The sequence below is a fragment of the Macaca fascicularis genome, chromosome 11, assembly GCF_037993035.2.
Source record: "Macaca fascicularis isolate 582-1 chromosome 11, T2T-MFA8v1.1".
Taxonomy (NCBI): Eukaryota; Metazoa; Chordata; class Mammalia; order Primates; family Cercopithecidae; genus Macaca; species Macaca fascicularis.
This window is the reverse complement of record NC_088385.1, coordinates 46,917,357-46,939,144: the sequence shown is the minus strand read 5'-3', so window position 1 is coordinate 46,939,144 and position 21,788 is coordinate 46,917,357. Positions and strand designations below refer to the sequence as shown.

General features: G+C 33.9%; 1 protein-coding gene across 1 annotated transcript in view; it reads right to left on the bottom strand.

The window, feature by feature from the left end:
• Positions 1–21,788, bottom strand: part of MUC19 (mucin 19, oligomeric) — a 195,188-nt gene that overhangs the window by 150,976 nt on the left and 22,424 nt on the right. Inside the window, 17 exon segments of the mRNA XM_065525213.2 lie at positions 1,516–1,665; positions 2,668–2,805; positions 2,970–3,054; positions 3,719–3,811; positions 5,445–5,580; positions 8,664–8,787; positions 9,261–9,386; positions 10,165–10,375; positions 14,514–14,611; positions 14,813–14,873; positions 15,395–15,512; positions 16,293–16,521; positions 17,499–17,558; positions 18,574–18,624; positions 20,391–20,432; positions 20,521–20,709; positions 21,526–21,708. Coding sequence (XP_065381285.1) covers positions 1,516–1,665; positions 2,668–2,805; positions 2,970–3,054; positions 3,719–3,811; positions 5,445–5,580; positions 8,664–8,787; positions 9,261–9,386; positions 10,165–10,375; positions 14,514–14,611; positions 14,813–14,873; positions 15,395–15,512; positions 16,293–16,521; positions 17,499–17,558; positions 18,574–18,624; positions 20,391–20,432; positions 20,521–20,709; positions 21,526–21,708 — 2,094 coding nt within the window.

Sequence of the window (21,788 nt, the reverse complement as noted above, 5' to 3'; positions counted from 1 at the left end):
ACCACCACATGATCCCAGTCACCTCAGAAGATTATAGAAGATTATATCAGTTTTCCTGAAGGTCATATATTAGCACAACCAGTATCAATAATTCCAACACACCAATTTTGTTTTGTTTTTTAATTGATATTTCATTGGCCTATAAATAACTAGCATAGTATTAAATTAACAAAAATAAAAATCATAACAATAGCATCTGAGTAATAAGTGCTTGGCCTAAAGATTTTTGGTAATAGAGGAAGCTGTCTCTATTAAAAACAAACTGAGACCAATTATTTCTAAAATTTTAACAAATTGGCAACCCAGTATCATCACTTTTTATCTAAATATTACTAACAGCTTATTAAAATACAGTTTAATTTTCTGTATTTTACGTTAAGTTAAATGTAAAGCACTGAAAATTAAATTTAATTAATTTCTATATCTCTCCAAAGTGGTGGCATATAGTCTGCTTAACATAAATTGACTTGGTATCTTATGAGATATACATTCTCATTATAACTGTTTTCATTACAACACTCCAAAATCAAAATAATATGATAATCAAAACCCTGAAATATGTATTATGATGTTTACATTAATGCTTCTACCAACTCTTTTAAATCAAAATTAGTAGACAAGGCTTTCAAAAGGAATTGCCTTAGTAATGTTAAAATATTATTATAATCTGATAAGACTATTTCAAGTATATATTAATTTAGAAACAACTAATTAACATGTCAATGTAATATATTTTAACTTAGCTTCCATTGCACTCTTTTTTTTAATGAAAGAAGCAACACAAAATGAAGCATTTATTAGTATCAGCAATACCAGAGGAGCGACCAAAGCATGACTCGGATTCAAAATACTTGAATTTCTCATCTGTCATCCTTATTCACTAGGGATCTTTATTAACCCTCTCTGCGCTCCATTATCCCCACTATCTACATTAGTGGGGATAATAGTCCCGCCCATGCTGCTCATGAGTTTTGGTAGAAATAAATTGAACTAATATTTTAAAAGCCTTTTGGTAAGCATAAATGTAAGCTGAATCATACCAGTGTAAAGTTTAATTAATGTCTGTATTGGGGCTTGCACAGCAGTAGTTAGGACACCTGGACCCAACCACAGCTCTATCAAGTGGCTTCACCAGTTTGGGCGAGTCTTGTTAGTTCAACCAATGACTATTTTTATAACTAAGTTAAAGGAGGGAATAATTGAAGAACTAAATGTGCCCCAAATCTCTTCTAATCTTGTTATTCTATAGTGACAGTGAAAATTGTGTAAGAAGGAAAGGAGTAGGTATAGAAAAGCAAACAACCAAGATGAACTCCCATGAACTATTTGTTTTGTAGGAATAAGATCAGCCAACCAGACTGCTTCTCTGCTGTGTCCTCCAAAATTCAGACAGTACAACAAAAACTAACTAAAGCCAGGATTATCTGACGTGTTCATATTATTACCAAAATAAGTACATAATATGTAATTACACCAAATATGTAATTACAGATTTCAATAGTCAATTAACATTACCTTTTTCTATACTAATACATGAAGAGGGGTTTCCTTTAGGACAGGACATCATTTCCCAAGAATTAGCAAATGCTTGAGATGTCTTCTCCAATATATTCTGACTTGACATGAAATCATCCTCTGCTTTGTTGTTGTAGGAACCACAGAGTCCTGTATAAAAGCACACAGCAAAGTTTCACACCTCACCTACTCAATTTTTTGGATTCACATCCTCACTGCACATTCAGTTCTTTGCCCAAGAGAAAACCTGTAGAAGCTACCTGAGAATATGCCTTGTTTAGCCTTCATACATTAAGTAAAATGTCATGGCATTTCAGATTTCACCCAAATTCCCTTTCATTCGCATTCCAGGAGCACTGAAACACCATTTGCCATGAATACTGTCTTTTTCCTATTTGTCGCTGTAACTTGTATCTCTTTGGAGGAGCCAACAGAAAGTGTGCTTCTAAGTAGGAACTTATGACTCACATTTGCACGATTTCAGTGTGGATAGCTGAATCATATTGAGTGCTATATGCCTTTTTAACCCAGACCCTTCTGACCTATGAGTTACATCTATTCCTTTGTGTAAATAAGTTACCTTCTCAAGTACAGGTGTGTTACAAAAGCTTCTGCTGTTTATTAGGTACTAGTCTTTGTGGCACTTGCCATAATCTTTGTTTGTTTTGCTCAACATTTATGGCTGTAGTTAATAACTGATTTATAAGACAGAAAACATCAGTGACAGAAATGACCATATGATCTCCCAGAAAGACAAGTCACAGTGTAGCTTTTATATAAACTGTGATGTTCAAAAGATTTATATCTATAATATTTTCATTTATTCAACTACGGTTTAAAGCCTTAGTAGCACACACTAGCAAAGTGATACATTAACACATATATTATCAAATCTCATTTAAATAAAAGCGTTAATTTAAAATGTTTAAAAATTTAAATTGTTAAAATCTTTAGGGAATAGATTTTGTAATAAGTAAAGCCATCTTTACTATGACGAGTAAGTTGGAATTATTTTACTACAATGTGGAAGGAAAGATTAAGTCAAAATGGTTTATTGGCTTACTGTTATTAATTAATTATCTAATTAAGAAATTAGAATAAGTGATGGTAATATTTCAGCCTTGGGAATAAAACTTAATCCAGAGGACTTACCCACAGTGTCTGTGAATTGGTTGGGTGGCATAGAAACATATAATTGCATCACAGGAACAATTTGTATTTGTAGTTTTACGTGAAAGTATGTTTCTACTTGAAGGTATGAGGAAGATGCGTTGAAAATCTGTATTTTATCTGTTAAAGTAATTAAGAACGTTAATTACATGTTCAACAGTTCTTACTTTCTTAAAATACTTTAATATTTTGATATCTGTTAAAAATCAGAAATGTAATAGCTTTAAAAATTGAAAAAATGACTGCATCTTACACTTATTTTAAAATGTTGTTATTAAACTTACCTGAATAGTAATAACCTTGATTTCTAATCTTGTCATTTGTGACTGTTCCATCACTGCTGAATATGTATTTGTCAACTGGAACAGACTAATATTTAAAACACTTTGTTAGTTAATATTAACTTACAGTATTAATTTTAATGTAATATATGAACCCAAATTTTTATGTCATAAGATGTTTAATGCTATGGGATTAATTAATAAATATCTAAAATACATTTTTAAAGCATTTTTAAGGCACACTTTGCTTCATTGTTTCTCATACCAACTCTGTGTACCAGATTGTAAATAAATCTTCATCCCCAACATGTGAATGCAGAAATGGAAACCCAAGACAGTAACTTGGGTATCCAAAGGTTAAACAGCCTGTGAAGGTCAAAGTCCAAACTACTCATCCTCCCTTCCCATTTAGGTCTATTTCCACTTATAATGTCAATTCCAAATAAATAAAGCTCTAAACAAATGCTATTGCCTTCCTTCATAAATGGTCTGCAAAGTTTAACATTTCAATGAACACATAAATTTGATCCATAATCAACATATTAATTGTATATCTATGGTGATTTTGATATACTTCAGGACTTTTGCAACTAGCTGGCACTTCCAGAGACTTTATCAATTTTCTATGCAATTTTACTTAAGCTTTGAGTATACATAGTAAAGCTTCTCTTCTTCAACCTCAAAAATCCTGAATTTATAAAATAAGTGATATGATTTGACTCTGAATAAGCCTTAGGAAGCTGATTACTTACAGAATTCAAAAGAAGTGTAACGCTATTTAAGCATGTTCCTGTCTGACCACTTGGGCATGGACGGAGCTCAACACTAATAGACCAATCTTCATTCTGTAAAAAATACATTTCATTAAAATGTTTATTAGAATGTCATTTAATGCTATTTATGGTATGCTATTACCATGTAATTCATTCACAATGAGTGTTTGAATTTTAAATATGTACAATTCCTACTACAATCAGAGTGCTCTAAGAATAGAAACCAAGTTCAGCCCATAGTACAACCTCAGGACTGGCCAAGAGCTTAGTATCTTGCATAAACTATATCCATGTAGTTTACCATTGATGAATTTTCATAGTCATCATTTTTTAATTTTATTTTTACTTTTTGTCTTCCCAAAGGGAATGTACTGCCATATAAGGACTCTTAGGAATTAGCAGTAACACAGTTTGCTTCTTCTCTGGACAGTTCACAATGTCTATTTAAATCCAATGTGAGAGTCATTTAATTTGTTAAACTGTAATATAAGTCATATCAAACATAGACTTCCAGATCTCATTTCAATGTCTGGAAATCTGTAATCTATAAGAAGCAAATGTTCCCTATGCTTTGTCATTTTCCCCTCTTACTTTCCCCATCCTGTATCCTAATGGATTTAGAGGAGCATAAAAAGAAGGAATGGCAGGCCTGGCACAGTGGCTCACGCCTGTAATCCTAACACTTTGGGAGGCCAAAGTGGGCAGATCACCTGAGGTCAGGAGTTCGAGACCAACCTGGCCAACACGGTGAAACCCCGTCTCTACTAAAAATACAAAAATTAGCCAGGCGTGGTGGTAAGCACCTGTAATCCCAGCTACTCAGGAGGCTGAGGCAGGAGAATCACTTGAACCCAGGAGGCAGAGGTTACAGTGAGCTGAGATCAAGCTATTGCACTCCAGCCTGGGCAGCAAGAGTAAAACTCCATCTCAAATAAATTTAAAAAAAAAAAAAAGAAGAAGAAGGAAAGGCAGATTATGTTGGTAGGCAATCAAGAAGCTTTATTTTGGAAGAGTGACTTTTAGTAGCAGCAACTACATTTTGTAGCTTACAGGACATTAACCAACATTTATCACTTCGGGATTCACAAATTCTGTTCATCTTCATTTCTTACCAAAAAGATTATATAAAATCACTAACTCTCAGGTGGACTAGATTGCTAGTTCTCTGTAGCACTAACTACAAAACGGAATCACTCTTTTACTGAAATTCAAGTGACTTAAAATTTTAGTACTGAAAAGAATGTAAATGTAAGAATAGCTTCTATCATAGTGATACTGTTGTATTATAAAAACTAAAAATAAATTTAAGGAAATAATAATGAAAGCAGAAGATGCTTCATGGAATGTAAAATATTATTTTATTTGAAACAGTAGTGACCACACACAAAGAAAAGTAGAAGAATGAAATAAATTCCCAGTGTATTCATATGATTATGAGTGAATGAAAAGGGTTCTATTTGTTAGGTTGTTTTTTTGCAAGGAATTTCCAAGGAGGACAGGTAATGTTAATTTAATACTGACAGGTAATACCATCAGTGCCAGTATGTGATAGAAAACATACTGACATACATAACCAGTAATTGAAGGATTGTTCATTTTTTATTTCTTTAAATACTAATTCAAGGTGAAGACTGTGTTTTAAATTGGTTGAAGAATAGCTTTGTTTGTATATCAGTTTGCTCAAATATTGCAGGCTATTACATACGTGAATGGCCAGGAAGTGGCAGTTTCCAGGAAGGTTGTACTTAACACCATCAAAGGTGGTAAGGGAACTTCCTTCCACCTTACATCTTCCAGGGCATAATGCTTCAGTGCAAGACCATTTTGCATCTTGGCATGTGCTGTTAAAATGTAATGGTTATATTAAGGGTTATCAATTGTATTTTCTCTATGGTTCAGATAAAATTTCACACTAAAAATTCATCACAAGTTAAGACATTTGGTTAAGCTTTATTCGACCATTTTTATTTTCCACCCAATATCTCAGCTCTAATAAAACATCTCATTGATGGTGGTATCCTAATATTTTAGAAGTCTTGACTATAATGATAATTTCTCATGAATTAAGTATATAAAACTTATAATCTGGATTTCAGAGATTTTTTTAAATGGAACACAGTTCATTATCAGTGTTAAAATACCTGCTACAAACCACATTGTAGAATTGCACTGCACAATACATCGAGCGAGCTTTTGGAATGTGTCTCATCTCAATTGAGACCCACTATAAATGTAAAACACATACAGATTTTGAAGACTTATAGGAAAAAAATATTGTAAAATCCCTCACTAACTTGATTTCACATTAATGTTATGTTTAAATAATAGTATTCTAGATATATTGGGTTATATAAAATACATGACTAAAACTAATTTCACCTGTTTCTTCATGTCTTTTAAAAATTTGTCAACTAAAAACTGTTAAATGATATATGTGGATCATTTTTGTAGCCTAAATTATATTTCTCTTGAACAGTACTGTTATAGACATTCAATAAATTACAGGTACTATTATTTATAATTCTTCATACAAATTAAAATTAATTATTAATATAAACATAATATAAATTAATATTGATTATTACTACCAAAATAAAACATTTTCCATTTGTAGAGAAAATGCATTTTGTATTGAGCCAAATTATGTCCCCACAGAGACACAATACATTTCAGGAAAAGGAAGAAAACCAATATTGTGAAAATGGCCATACTGCCCAAGGTAATTTATAGATTCAATGTCATCCCCATTAAGCTACCAATGACTGTCTTCATAGAATTGGAAAAAACTGCTTTAAAGTTCATATGGAACCAAAAAAGAGCCCGCATTGCCAAGAAAATCCTAAGCCAAAAGAACAAAGCTGGAGGCATCATGCTACCTGACTTCAAACTATATTACAAGGCTACAGTAACCAAAACAGCATGATACTGGTACCAAAACAGAGATATAGACCAATGGAACAGAACAGAGCCCTCAGAAATAATACCACACATCTACAGACATCTGATCTTTGACACAAACCTGACAAAAACAAGAAATGGGCAAAGGATTCCCTATTGAATAAATTGTGCTGGAAAAATTGGCTGGCCATAAGTAGAAAGCTGAAACTGGATCCTTTCCTTATGCCTTATACAAAAGGAATTCAAGATGGATTAGAGACTTAAATGTTAAACCTAAAACCACAAAAACCCTGGAAGAAAACCTAGGTAATACCATTCAGGACATAGGCATGGGCAAGGACTTCATGTCTAAAACACCAAAAGCAATGCAACAAAAGCCAAAATTGACAAATGGGATCTCATTAAACTAAAGAGCTTCTGCACAGCAAAAGAAACTACCATCAGAGTGAACAGGCAGCCTACAGAATGGGAGAAAATTTTTGCAATCTACTCATCTGAAAAAGGGCTAATATCCAGAACCTATAAAGAACTCAATCAAATTTACAAGAAAAAAACAAACAACCCCATCAAAAAGTGGGCAAAGGATATGAACAGACACTTCTCAAAAGAAGACATTCATACAGCCAACAGACACATGAAAAAATGCTCATCATCACTGGCCATCAGAGAAATGAAAATCAAAACCACAATGAGATACCATCTTACACCAGTTAGAATGGCAATCATTAAAAAAATCAGGAAACAACAGGTGCTGGAGAGGATGTGGAGAAATAGGAACACTTTTACACTGTTTGTGGGACTGTAAACTAGTTCAACCATTGTGGAAAACAGAGTGGCAATTCCTCAAGGATCTAGAACTAGAAATACCATTTGACCCTGCCATCCCATTACTGGGGATATACCAAAAGGATTATAAGTCATGTTGCTATAAAGACACATGCACACATATGCTTATCGTGGCACTGTTCACAATAGCAAAGCCTTGGAATCAACCCAAATGTCCATCAGTGACAGACTGGATTAAGAAAATGTGGCACATATTCACCATGGAATACTATGCAGTCATAAAAAAGGATGAGTTCGTGTCCTCTGTAGGGACATGGATGCAGCTGGAAACCATCATTCTCAGCAAACTATCGCAAGAACAGAAAACCAAATACCGCATGTTCTCACTCCTAGGTGAGAATTGAACAATGAGATCACTTGGACACAGGAAGGGGAACATCACACACCGGGTCCTATTGTGGGGAGGGAGTGGCAGGGAGGGATGGCATTAGGATATATACCTAATGTAAATGACGAGTTAATGGGTGCAGCACACCAACATGGCCCATGTATACATATGTAACAAACCTGCACGTTGTGCACATGTACCCTAGAACTTAAAGTATAATGAAAAAAAAAAAAAAAAAAGAAAAGTATTTTGTAGTATTGCAGAAATTTAGAGCTTCAGAGAAAAGCCATAATGAAGAATGGGGAAATCTCAATGGTCATTACATTGTTGTAGAACTTAGAAGGAAGACTCAAACTGAGTATTCAATTAATAGTGAAATAATCTACAATAACTTTTGGTACATTAGAATTTACTGCTGAATAGATATATTATTCATCTTCACCAATCTCGCCACATATAAAAACTATTTGAACAGTATTTGGCTCTTTCTAACTGTATGTTTTATTAAATATTCTTGGCAGAATTAGCATCACTATTGTTTCATTATTATAACCAAAATCTTATACTATACTTTGCTCTATATTTGCAACTACCAAGTGGTTTACTATTGAAAACACTGTTTCTGTTAGTGAGCATTATCTTCTAAAGATACACAGAAAGATCATATATTTTAAAATAAAAAACACACTGAGTCTAAAAACAAAACACCAACAACACAGAAAATGCAGTGATATTGCTTTTGATTTCTTAAAGGTTTATTTTAAGGGTGCATTTAGGAATCTTTCCAAATTATGTAAAAATATTGGTATTATTTTACCATCAATAATATGTGAACAAAAAGCACACACGTACCACTGAGAACCACAAGGACCTTCTCGGACTTCTCCTGGCTGATACACGTTTCCACTGGATTCACAGGGACATTCAGCTTTTAATACACATTTTCCTTTCTCTCCAATATCATCCAACAGATAACCTAGAACACATTGTATAAAGTTGACCTCAAAACTCTACAAACATCAGTAAATTGTTCAGCAGCGTATTGTGAAATCACTCTTGAGATAGTTCTTTCAAGCGTAACATGCACCGAAAATGATAATTTCTTGTTAAAGCAATTACTCCTAATTTGAGAACTGGCAAGAGGATAGAAAACAATTTTCTGAGTCTGAGTTATTGCTACACAGTGCACAGTCCCATTGCACTCAATTTGGGACTAAAGCATATTCTGTGTAATACAGAAGCCCTCAGGTATTGTAGAGATGGAAATACACTTTAGCTTTAAAATTCTCTCTAACCCTCCTCTGCAGTTTGCTAAGAGAATATATTAGAAATAGTTAAATTGTTGGAATGTCATGCTATAAATAAGATATCACTCTGACATGACTTGAGTCCCACTTTCTTTTTAGCTTTTGTTTTGTTTTAGTGTAAATACTCTCATTGGTGTACTACCTTCCGGGCACGTGCAGCCGCTCACACAGTCACTGTCTTGAAAAGGAGCCACATTAGAACAAGTTGCAGGGTTGGAGGGTCCACATTCTTTGTAGATATGTTGTTCTTCTGGACATCTATGTGTTTCTGAAGAAATATAAAAATATGTATACACGGATATTAGAGGAAACTAAATATAAGAAATACATACTCTTCTAAGGAGGAGCTTCTCAAATGGAACTCTTTGAGTCTGAGTTACAAGGTACAAGTCAGTCTTTAAAGATACTCAATACGACTAAATTATGCCAATTTCCTGTGCATTATTTATGACACAATATTTAATTTAGAGGAAATATATTTTTTCTGTAATTTCATTTCATCTTAAGTTGATATTTATATTCTACTTGTATTATGAGGATTGACTTAAGCATATGTGGAAAGTATGTTTGCATATGAACCTCATATTTACATTCTTTATTAATCTTTTTGAAAAATGATAGTACTAATCAGTATACATTTGATAAACTTTCCAGTTATTTTCTATAGAACTGACTCATCGTTTTCTGTGACTTTAACTGATTGTAACAAGTACAACATTTTAAATTAAGATCTTAACACAAAGCACTGCAACTTGAGGCGAGTCACATCACCTAAACAAATCTATTTCCTTGTAAGTATATGTGACAAACAAGACTTCATCATCTCTACGATCCCCTTCCAGGGCTTAGAATCATTTGAGATTACATTGCAATACAGCTTAACTTTAAAGTACTGTATACCTATGTATCAAACCTGCACGTTGTGCACATGTACCCTAGAACTTAAAGTATGATAAAAAAAAAAAAGATAAATAAGAAAAAAAATAAAAAATAAAGTGCTGTAGAAACTTACAGAGTTGTAACCTACAATGAAGGTAAAAACCTACCACAAACCACATCAGAATCGCTTCGCCAGGATTCAAAGGTGCCAGGACCATCTGAGGCACAGAGGCGGGACAGTTCTGAGTAAGTGTCACATGTAGATGTTTTGTCTCTAGTTTGGCAGTATTCATCAATGCAGATCATTTTGTAGTCATTGGCTAGAGCGGCAACCTTTCCACATTTCTCAAAGTAGGTTCCAATAATTTTGTTACAGTGCTACAAAATAAAGCATGATATTTTATTAAAATGGGCAACAAAAGTAAGAAAAATGGGCAGTAAGATGAATTTTTAAAGCATAAATACAGAAGTTTTTGGTTTTGTTTTTGTTTTGCATCATATCCTGTAGCTTTGACAAGGAAAGTTCTTGGATGCTGTTTGAAATAGAGCTTTTTGAAGTATTATAGTTGGTAAAATGACTCCTAAAATGAATACTGTTGGATTCTCGGCATTTTGGATTGTTGTATAATGACGTTGGTTGAAATTGAGGTTTTTGAAGTATTACAGCTAGTAAAGTGACTCCCAAGAGAATACTTCTGGATACTTGGCATCTTGAATTGCTATGTAATGACTTCAAAATTTATTGTACTTAAACTTATCCAGACTGTCTTTAAAGGTGACGTGAATTTTAGAACAGAGAAAATGGAAGGGGCGAGAAGAGAGTTGATTAATGCCAAAGACTGGGATGGTACCTGATAGAATACCATAATAGACAGAAGGGATATTGTCCCTTTAACTGTTAATCTGCCCATAGTTTATAATCAAACAGATGACCATAAAATAAAGTGACTCTGTCCTTTCTTAGTCAGAGTCATGTGTATTTGCTCTGGGAACAACATACTCTGTTTTAGTAAAGGAAGTAATGACATGTATTATTGAATGAAAAAAAGCTCAAATTTCAACACAGTTCAACCACCATATAGCTGTTTTCTATTTTAACAATTTGTTTATTTTTAGAGAAGCAAAAAAGCTACTGTAGAACAAATGTACAATTTTTTAAATTATTGTTATTTTTGAGATGGAGTCTCGCACTGTCTCCGGGGCTGGAGTGCAGTGGCATGATCTCGGCTCACAGCAACCTCTACCTCCTGGTTCAAGCAATTCTCCTGCCTCAGCCTCCCAAGCAGCTGGGATTACAGGCACCCACCACCACGCCCAGCTAATTTTTTGTGTTTTTAGTATAGACAGGGTTTTACCATGTTGGCCAGGCTGGTCTTGAACTCCTGACCTTGTGATCACCCACCTTGGCCTCCCAAAGTCCTGGGATTACAGGTGTAAGCAACCGCGCCCGGCCCAAGTGTACAATTTGTACCAACTAGGCTGGAGGCAGGCTGATGACATTCTCCAAATGACATATAAAATTAAGTGAAATAAAATCTTCAAATATTACTCTTCATCTATTATTTTTTGTACATTTTTCTCACTATATTACAGATTTCTCTAGAGTAAGAAATACAACTTTTTATGCTCTGGGCTTAACACAGTATCTTGCACATAAGTTGGTCCTTAGTAAATATACATTGGTTTGAATGTAAATTGATGTAATCATTTAACTAACACTTTTGAGCAACAAGGAATAAGTTTTCAACATATTATGCAACTACCACAATGCATAATCTCTATTATCATGGAACATCTAATTTTATAGGGAACATATGAGAAAAACTTGGGCAATTTTTATAGATGGTATCTTATCAGAAGTACCAATGAGAGCCATAAGGTAACAAAAGAAAGAGAAAGCAATTCCAACTGCAAAGATCAAGTAAGATTTCACAACGAAGATGGTAGATGATCTTGTATAATGCCATGGTGTGATTTGCTTTGCTGTAAGATGACAGGATGGCTGTAATTGCAACACCCTCTTCCAATAAAACAAAAACATATTTTATTAATGCTATCCACACATTTCTTGATCTTGAGAATTCTATTCTAGTTGAAACAGGAATGTGTGAACATTCATTCAGTCACCAAATAGATGATGCAGTCAATCAAATTCAACATAATAGCTTACATAAGTGCAGAAAATGCACAAAGTAAATGATAACTATCTGCAAATGCTGTTGTCAAAAATATTATCTGTAACTTTCTCAAAAAGAAAGTAAAAGATATGAGGGATGACAATTCAGAAAGGATATCTGGGGCAAAAGTAAGGGAGTGGGACATAGTACATGGATTTCCAAACTGTAAGAGAGGAATCAAGACAGTACCCATCAAGAGATGATAGTGGAAAGGTGAAGCATGTCAGTTTCCATACAGACAAACTAAAACACTATGCAAAGGAAATTATAATTGTTACACTAATATATGGTAAATATCATAGTATTTGGGGGGAAATTATTTTGGCATGTGCAGCTAGACCAAAGCTGAAAAACAGAAAATAGGAACATTGGAGAGGAAGCAGTTGCAGAATTCTAAGAAGAAGGTATGAGTGCTTAGGAGAATATGGAACCAAGGGCTTAAATTGGAACCAAGGGTTACAAAGCCATGTTAATAAGAACAGCATAATAATGGCGTAAATACAGACACACAGACCAGTGGAACAGAATAGAGAACCCAGAAATAAATCCAAACATATACTGCCAACTATCTTTCACAAAGACACAAAGAAGACACAATGGTGGAAAGGATGGGTTCTTCACTAAATGGTGCTGAAAAAACTGGTTTTCCATATACAAAAGAATAAAATTAAACCCATATATTATACCATACACAAAAATCAATTCAAAATTAATCAAAGACCTAAATTGAAGACCAGAAAATATAAAATCTCAAAAGGAACATAGGAGAAAAGATCCTGCACATTGGCCTTGGCAGTGATGTTTTGGATATCACACCAAAAGCTCAGGCCACAAAAGCAAAAATAAACAAGTGGGACTGCATCAAAACAGTGCTTCTGCATAGCAATGAAACAATTAACAAAATTAAAGCGTAGCCTAAAAATTAGGGGTGAAATTGTAGACCATATATCTGATTGAGGATTAATATCCAAAATTTATATAGAACATATAAAACTCAAAAGTGGAAAAAGAAATAACCCAACTTAAAAATCAGTGAAAGACTTAAATAGACATTTCTCAAAAGAATACATACAAATGGCCGACAGGTATATGAAAGGTGCTCAACATCATTAATCGTCAGGGAAATGCAGCTCAAAACCACCAAGAGCTATCACCTCACACCTGTTAGGATGGCTATTATCAAAAAGTTAAAAGATAACAGAACTGGCAAGAGTGTGGAGAAAAGGCAAGGCTTACACACTGTTGGTGGAAATGTAGATTGGTACAGCCATCATGAAAAACATCATGGAGGTTTCTAAAGAGATTACAAATAGAACTACCTGCCAGGCACAGTGGCTCACGCCTGTAATCCCAGCACTTTGGGATGCCAAGGCGGGCAGATCACTGGAGGTCAGGAGTTTGAGACCAGCCTGGCCAACATGGTGAAACCCCATCTCTACAAAAAATACAAAAATTAGCCAGGCCTGGTGATATGCAACTCTAACCTTAGCTACTGAGGAGGCTGAAGCAGGAGAATTCCTTGAACCAGGAAGGCGAAGGTTGCAGTGAGCAGAGATCACGCCACTGCACTCCAGCCTGGGCGACACAGTGAGACACTGTCTCAAAAAAAAAAAAAAAAAAAGGAACTACTATATGACCCAGCAATCACTCTTTTGGGCATATATCCAAAGGAAATGAAATACCACCTTATAAAGATATTTGCACTCCTGTGTTCATTGCAGCATTAATCATAATAACTAAGATATGGAAACAACCTAAGTGTTCACAAATAAACAAATGGAAAAAGAAACTGTGGCTCATATATGCACAATGGAATATTATTCAGCCCTAAAAAACAACAAGATCTTGCCATTTATCATAACATGGATAAGCATGGATGACATTATACTAGTGAAATAAGCCAGAAACAGGAAGAAAGATGTTGCATGACCTCACCTATATGTGTAATCTTTTTTAAAAAATTAAGTCTGTAGAAACAGAGAACAAAACAATGGTTACAGGGGCTGGAAGAATCTTGAGATCTAATGTACAATCTGAAGACTATAAGTAATAAGATTGTACTGTATCTGTGATTCATGCTAAATGAGCAGATTTCAGCTGCTCTTACCACAGAAACAAACAAACCAACAAAAAAAAGTTGAAGTATCTTTCAGATGAGATGATGGATATGTTAATTTGCTTCCCTGTAGTAAATATTTTACTATCCATATGTATCACATACCAGACAAACACGTACACATGTTGTGTACCCTAAATATACACAATAACATTTATTTTAAAAAAGAAACCAAGGGAACTATTGCTAGAATTTGCTACACAATGAAATATAAATTTCTTACCTGTATTCCATCTTCACAAACTTCATAGCTTTTACCAACAGCATTGGGACAATCACCAGGAATTTTACTATTGGCAATGTGCTCATTAATATCTTGCCCTTAAAAAGAAAGCATTGTTTAGTTTCAGTTATTCTTTTTATGTGTGCATTATTTTCAAGCTACATATGGACTTGGCAATGTAAAATGTTTTCATTTTAACAAGTTCTCATTCTTTAGACAAAGGCAAAATTGAAAATAATTTGAGTTTTTAGTTTCATTTTGGAAAGCAGGTTCTTAGGAATTATACATTGGAATGTTACCTGGAGTGCTGTTGAAGTTACCACAAAGACCACAAGTTGGATACTGCTTGTGAAGAGTGAGCTTTAAAAATAAATTACATGTATTATATGTTCATGAAATGTTAAACACATCTCAAAATAAAATGTACCCAAACCAAAGGGCCATGCCTCCTCAAATTCAATTCTATCTAAGCTGCTTACTTAGAGGTGGTAGAGGGCTTTTTCTTAAGGACCTGGTTCTGGAATTTGAATAGGTCCTAACTCCACCATTTACTATGTGTCTGAAAATATTATTTGGTGCAAAAGTAATTGCGGTATTTGCCATTTCAAAGTAACGGTCAAAACTGCAATTATTTTTGCACCAACCTAATAACTTTTTTTACTTTGCATTTCCTGAGTTTCATCATCTGCAAAATATGATTATTAATAGCATGTATTTTAAGATGTTTTGAATACTAAATGAGATAATATTTAGTATAATGACTAATACATAGAGATTTCTCAGTAAGCCTTAGCTCTTACTTCCCTAATAGTGTATTGTTTTTGTAACTTAACTAAAGGACAAAAAGCACAGGATTACATGAAAATCATAGATAGACTTACTGAGAGTTTGTTATTTTTGTCCCACATTAAAGTCAGGATTCCTCTACGGCTATTCAGAACATTATATTCTCCATATTTTTTAATGTGAATCAACTTATTGTTATATGGTATCTGTATGCTGAAAAATACAAAATATAAGTATATGTAAAAAGGTAAGAATCATACTATTATAATATGTTTTCTGATAATTCATGTCACCTAACAATTTAGTATCCTATAGATAGAATACTTGCTGGTAAATACTAAAGTTTTTTTAATCAATTCAGAAAAAGAGAAACAGTGGCTTTTTTGAACACTGGAAGAACTTCTAAAAAACAACTAATAGATCCTTGGCGCTTTGGAGAAATTAACAGGATGAAACATTGGTTTGGTGTCAGAAAAAAATAAATTGAAATGTTCCCAAGTAGAATATCATGCCTCATTTTCTTATTCTGGAAAGTATTCAAATATGCCATCCCTTCCAAATCTGAATTGCTCCCTCTAAAAATCATGGACTAACAGTTTTAATCTCCTCAATTTCTAACTTATAAAATCTTAAATTTATACTTGGTGTTAAACTTGCAAATGAAAACTGAAATATCCTGAAACATTCAACAAAAATAATCGAATTTGTTGAATACACACAATTCCCATAATCTAGATAGTCAGTATACTCAAACAACAGAATTTTTTTCCGTCTTGTTATGGGAATAAATACAATGTCTTACAATCCCAAATATGTCAAAGTCTTACACATTTATCAAACTCTTGGCCAATAATCAATTAAAATATCAATATGAGCATCAAAATGGGAAGAAAGTATCATCTCCCTTTTTGTCTTTTTTTTTTTTCTTTCTTTTTTTGCTCAGGTCACTTTAAATAATTTTATATCATTTACCCAAAACACTACAGTATTTACCTTTCTCCATTAACTAAAATGGTGTCACCAAAAATAGAGATGTCGTTATTGTCAATTAGAACTGTTATTTTTTCAGTCTCACTATCATTGTTTCGTTTGATTTCAATATTGAAATCCCCTCCAGATTCAACGCAGTGACGGCAGAAAGTGTACGGGCATGAAGATTCGAACAAAAAGATGCGACCGTTGAAAGATTTATATGCTCCTTTGCTCCAGGTAGATGCTTCACCTACAAAATATTCAGAGGAACATATACATAATTATTTAGAACAATTAGCATACCTTCTAGGTCTGTTTTAAAGCATTTTTGTCCTAAGGGAAATAAAATCACTGAAAGGTTCAATTCTCACAGCCACCACCTTAAATCAGTGCTTGCTTTCTTTCACTACTGCAAAGACTCACTAAAACTAGTACATGAGTACTTCTTTAGTGTACCCTAAGTTGGCTATTCCAGCTAAAATAAAGCAAGATTGAAAACATCTTGCTTCCCATAGGAAAACAAAAATTGTCTCTAATATGGGATGGAATATATGGAAGGAAGCAGTGGTTTGTATGCTTTCTTGCTTTGCTTTTTTGGTAGAGATAGTTTTTCTAAGTCTGAATGAAGTCCCATTTATATTGAATGACGATAAAGAATTATATCATTTATCTCTATACATATAAATGTGTGTATATATGACTGTGTATAGGTATATGCGTGTGTGTGTGTGTGTGTGTGTGTATACATGTTTTCTGGAGAAAAAAATAGTACAAATGTGGTATCATTCAAACATACAATGATTAAACAGACAGATGATGGGGACATTTTCAAAACTAGTTTCAGGTTGGGCTCATGCCCGTCATTTCAGCATTTTGAAAAGCTGAGGTGGGAGGATCATTCGAGGCCAGAAGTTCAAGACCTGACTGGGCAACATAGCAAGACTCTGCCTCTACCAAGAAAAAGGAATATCCAGGCATGGTGGTGCCTTCCTATAGTCTCAGTTACCCAAGAGGCTAAGGCAGGAGGATTGCTTGAGCCTAGGAGTCAGAGGTTACAGAGAGCTATGATTTTACCACTGCCCTCCAGCCTGGATGACAGAGTGAGACCTTGTAAATAAATAAATAAACAAAACTAGTTTCAAATTTTGTAAATTTGTTTCTGTGATCTCATTAGGTACTGGCGTGGGTGTAAATATATGAATGAATATCATAACCATTTTTACTTACCAATAATTGCATTTGTTTCTGAGTATTTTGGAGTTGCTTCTGGAATGTGGGATCCTTTTTCTATTCAACACAATGCATAGATTATTTCAATGTTAAGACATATATTCATTTTAAATATACAAGATATTGGAACTTCTACATGGGAACTTAAAAGTTGGCATTGAAGGCCATCAATGAATTTTTTATACTGTATATTATATAACATATATAATGGATAACTCTGTGAGAGCTGGGACTTGCCAAAGTCACATACATGATTAACTCTGCAGTCCACACTTTTTCAGTATGTTCATGAATCATTAAGAGCTTATGTATTGGGGGTCCTGTACAATTACTAACATATGCTGCACCCCTTACAGAAATATTTTTCAACTTTAGAAATAAAACATTGCATGTTCATTTCTATCAGGAGCTGTGGCACAAATAGGACAGAGGTACATTTTAGTCAATCAGTCTATTATCTAATACTAATAATTTATCTATATATGAGGAAAAGTCAGTTCTCCCACTCACAGGGAAAAATCTGTATACTTTAAAACTTTACATTTCCCATGATTGTTTATATCTAATGACCCTGGTATGTAACCAAGTAAATTTATATTCAATTGTAGGGTAAAGCCTAAAAACAAGCAACAACAATAACAAAAGTGGATGTTCTGATAGAATTGCAAACTCTTTTCCGAAATGCTCTTTATCATCTATCTTGAAGTTTCTTCTCTTTACTACAGGTTGTATTTACTCAGACTGAGTGGAAACAGATTGAACTCCTAATTTGTTTATGAAGGCATTTTAAAAATACTATGTCTAAAATAGTAAAGGAGTTGTAATATGTTTTATTCAAATTCCCTTAAAATGTGGTTTAATTTCTCTTATTCATGAAATTGTTTCAAATACTTAGTTGGCCATCTAAACTTTAGTATCCAAAGAGAAGTAGCACTTAAGAGCTCAATATGAGAAAAAATAGTAACAAGTCCTAGTAAATCAATAATCAGCAGAACATTACAACATTGTAAGTGTATGTATGTGTGTGTGTATGTATATCTTTTTAAACACTCAAAGTCATAAATTAGATTACCTGGAGTATTGAGTGGTCCAGATGTACTGTATTCAGACGAGTTTGTGACACCTATTTCAATACAAAATGATTAAGCTATTTTGTGTGTATAATTTTACTTGGTAAAGTGATTTTTAAAGAAAATCTGATGGATAGACCATAGATCCTAGTCCAGCAATGCTAATGCTAGCAGACTAAGGCCGTGTAAAGCTGTACAAGAAAAAAAAATGTCAACTCAAAACTTTGCTGGAGTAAGAAAATTAAATGCCTTGCCTCTAAATTAACTGACACCAAATCAATTTTTTTCTAGATCATTTGTCTTAAAACTTGTCAAGGGTAAGAGAAAAAGGTTCATTAGACAAAGTTCTAGGTCTCCTATCCCACTGTCAACCAAACTATTTCCCTTTCTGAATTGTTTTACTTTTAGGAAACCTGGGTACTATTTCAAGAGGTCAATTAAGCAAAAGATTCTGCACTCACAGAAACTAGAAATATGAAAAACACTAATCTAAATGAACTGACACCTTCATTAATGTCAAGAGATTCAGACTTCCCATTGCAAAGCCACTGGATTTACTGCCATTAGAAACACTACCAAAAATAACACTTCTTAATAAAGTCTATCTCACATGGAAAAATCAAAGCAGTTAAAGTCTAACATCCAAATAGCAAAAAAAAAAAAAAAAAAAATCAAATCGGTAACCACTCCACACTAAGAAACATAAAATGTAATTATTCTGAATACATTTCTCAGGAAGAAAACCTAAATTTGAATACCTGAGCTAATGGCAGCCTAGCTGGAGTTCCTAAATTAGATGTCTTTGAAACCGTTTGTAACAACTGTGATTTTTTAAAAATCCATGTCAATAAATAATAAACAAATTTCTTAGTTCTTTGGAAGTGTTGACTTCAAAATTGACGACCAAAGTTTAAGAACAACCAAAATTAAAATTATTATTTCTGTATGACCAGGCCTTTCTTGGAATAGGTTCATTGATAGTCAATCCCGTGTCAGGTCAACTGTTACTACACTACACTGTATCTCTTGCTAATTACATTTCACTTTTTAAGAAAAAGATATTAATCCTGAAGCTGAATTCTAAAGATGAATCCTGAATATTTTCCAGAACCTCCATTTTACTGTAAGTGATCCACTGTCCCCAGTTCTATTGTCATCTACTCTAATGTTTCCCAGGTCGTTCCAGCCCTGGTAACAGCATCAAAACAGTTTCTGCATCAAGAGTACATATTATTTTAAAATTTTTTAATACAAATTCCAAGACCATGCAATCGAATGTTTTCATTAAGTGGAAATATTAAAATGTATAAGGATTTCAAAAGTGGATGCAAGTCTTAGTCTTCTCAGCAATGGGCTTGCAAAGAAAACTAAAGCCGCCAAGTCCAGATTCGGGATACAAAGTTTGAGACCAACAGTTCAGCTGCTACTTTATCTCTTCAACTGACTCCAAATCAATTTTACATAATGGCAACAAAAAGAATTCTACATTGATATGTTCACAGCCATAAAACCAGTTCCACATCTTATGCCAACAAATGTTAAACATCATTTGCCTGATTATATCTAAGAATATTTCAACATTTGAGAATGCAGAATTCCTTTTAAATTACTATTAATAATGTTTACAATTTTCATTGTCATTGTAAGATGTTTCTTAGAATTCTGATTTTCTGATAATCAGAAATCTCAATGCCTATGCCATAGGAATAAGATCCAGTAACATTGCTTCCATTATCACAGGTACCTGAACCACTAAGGCCAGTTTCACCAAATGCACTTAGTCCAGAAGCACCAACACCAAGGCCATCTGCACCCTTACTTCCTCCACCACTTCCAGAACCAGAAGACCAAGTGTTTCCTCCTAATCGAAAATCAAAATATGATTAAAAGAAATAAAGAAGAAAGAAATTTATTGGAATTTCTTGGAAATAGAGTCCAGGTTAGGATACCTGAGTCACGGACATCAGATCCAGGACTCAAGTTTCCAGCCTCAGCCTCAGCAGGTTCACTGCTTCTCTTTCTATTCCTACCAGTTCCACTGACTTCAAATCCATGTTGATCAGATGACCCCAATATGACTCCTGAATCTTCAGAGATATCACTAGAATTTTCAAACCCATTTCTTGCACTTGAGTCACCTGTTGAATACAAAATTATGATCACTAGAATTACTTTCAATGCATACCATGATTCAGAATTGTCCGTGCACAGAAATTAACAATCAGTACCTAGCACTATAGCCTCTAGAACTACCTACTCCATTTCTATCAAAATCTTTACTACTATTGCCATTGTCACCAAATTGATTTAAACCAGAATCTCTAAAGTCAAATTCAGCTCCACCCTTCATTTATCCAAGCCCAAATTCAAATAACCATGACTTTTCCACTGGTGAAGAAGTAAAATGTTAGTAAAATAATGGATGAAAGGTTGAAATCAATTTAGATTTCACCAGAGCATAGTCCAGGACTAAACCACCTGTGCCACTGACATGAGATTTACTGCTGCTCTGCTCATTCCAACCAGAGCCACTTCTTCCAAATCCCTTTTGACCAAATTTCTCCAAACCAAAACCCAAATTTTCTCATATATCACACACAAAAAATCCCTTTTTTATTGTTCTGGTACCAATTACATTATATAAAATGATTATCATCAGAATGCATTTCAATAAGTTTATGATTCCAACTTTTATGCAAAGAAATTAAATATTGATACCTAACCACCGGAACTAGATTCTCTAGTAACTTTTATTCCATTTTCACTAAGCTCATTATCACCAAATTTCCTTGAATCAGAATACCTAAAATCAAATCCAGCTCCAAGTTTTTTTCTTCCAAGTCCAAATTCAAGAGACTCAAGCATTCCCACTAACAGAAAATCAAAATAGTTTTAAATAAATGAATATTTGGAATTCAGTTGTATATCTCAGGAACAGAAACTGGCTAGAATACCTGAGCTACTGGCATCAGATCCAAAACCTTTGAATCCAGCCTCAGCAGATACACTGTCACTCAATCCATTCCCTCCAATTTCATTGATTCCAAATCCCTCTTGACCAGAATCCCATAAATTGGATATCGAATTTCGAGAGCCACCACCAACAAATTGATTCTCACTTCTTAAACTGGTATCACCTGCAGAATATAAAATAATTGTCACGGTATATTGAAACTATTTTATGATTCAGACATTTTTATGCACAAAAGTCGGATAT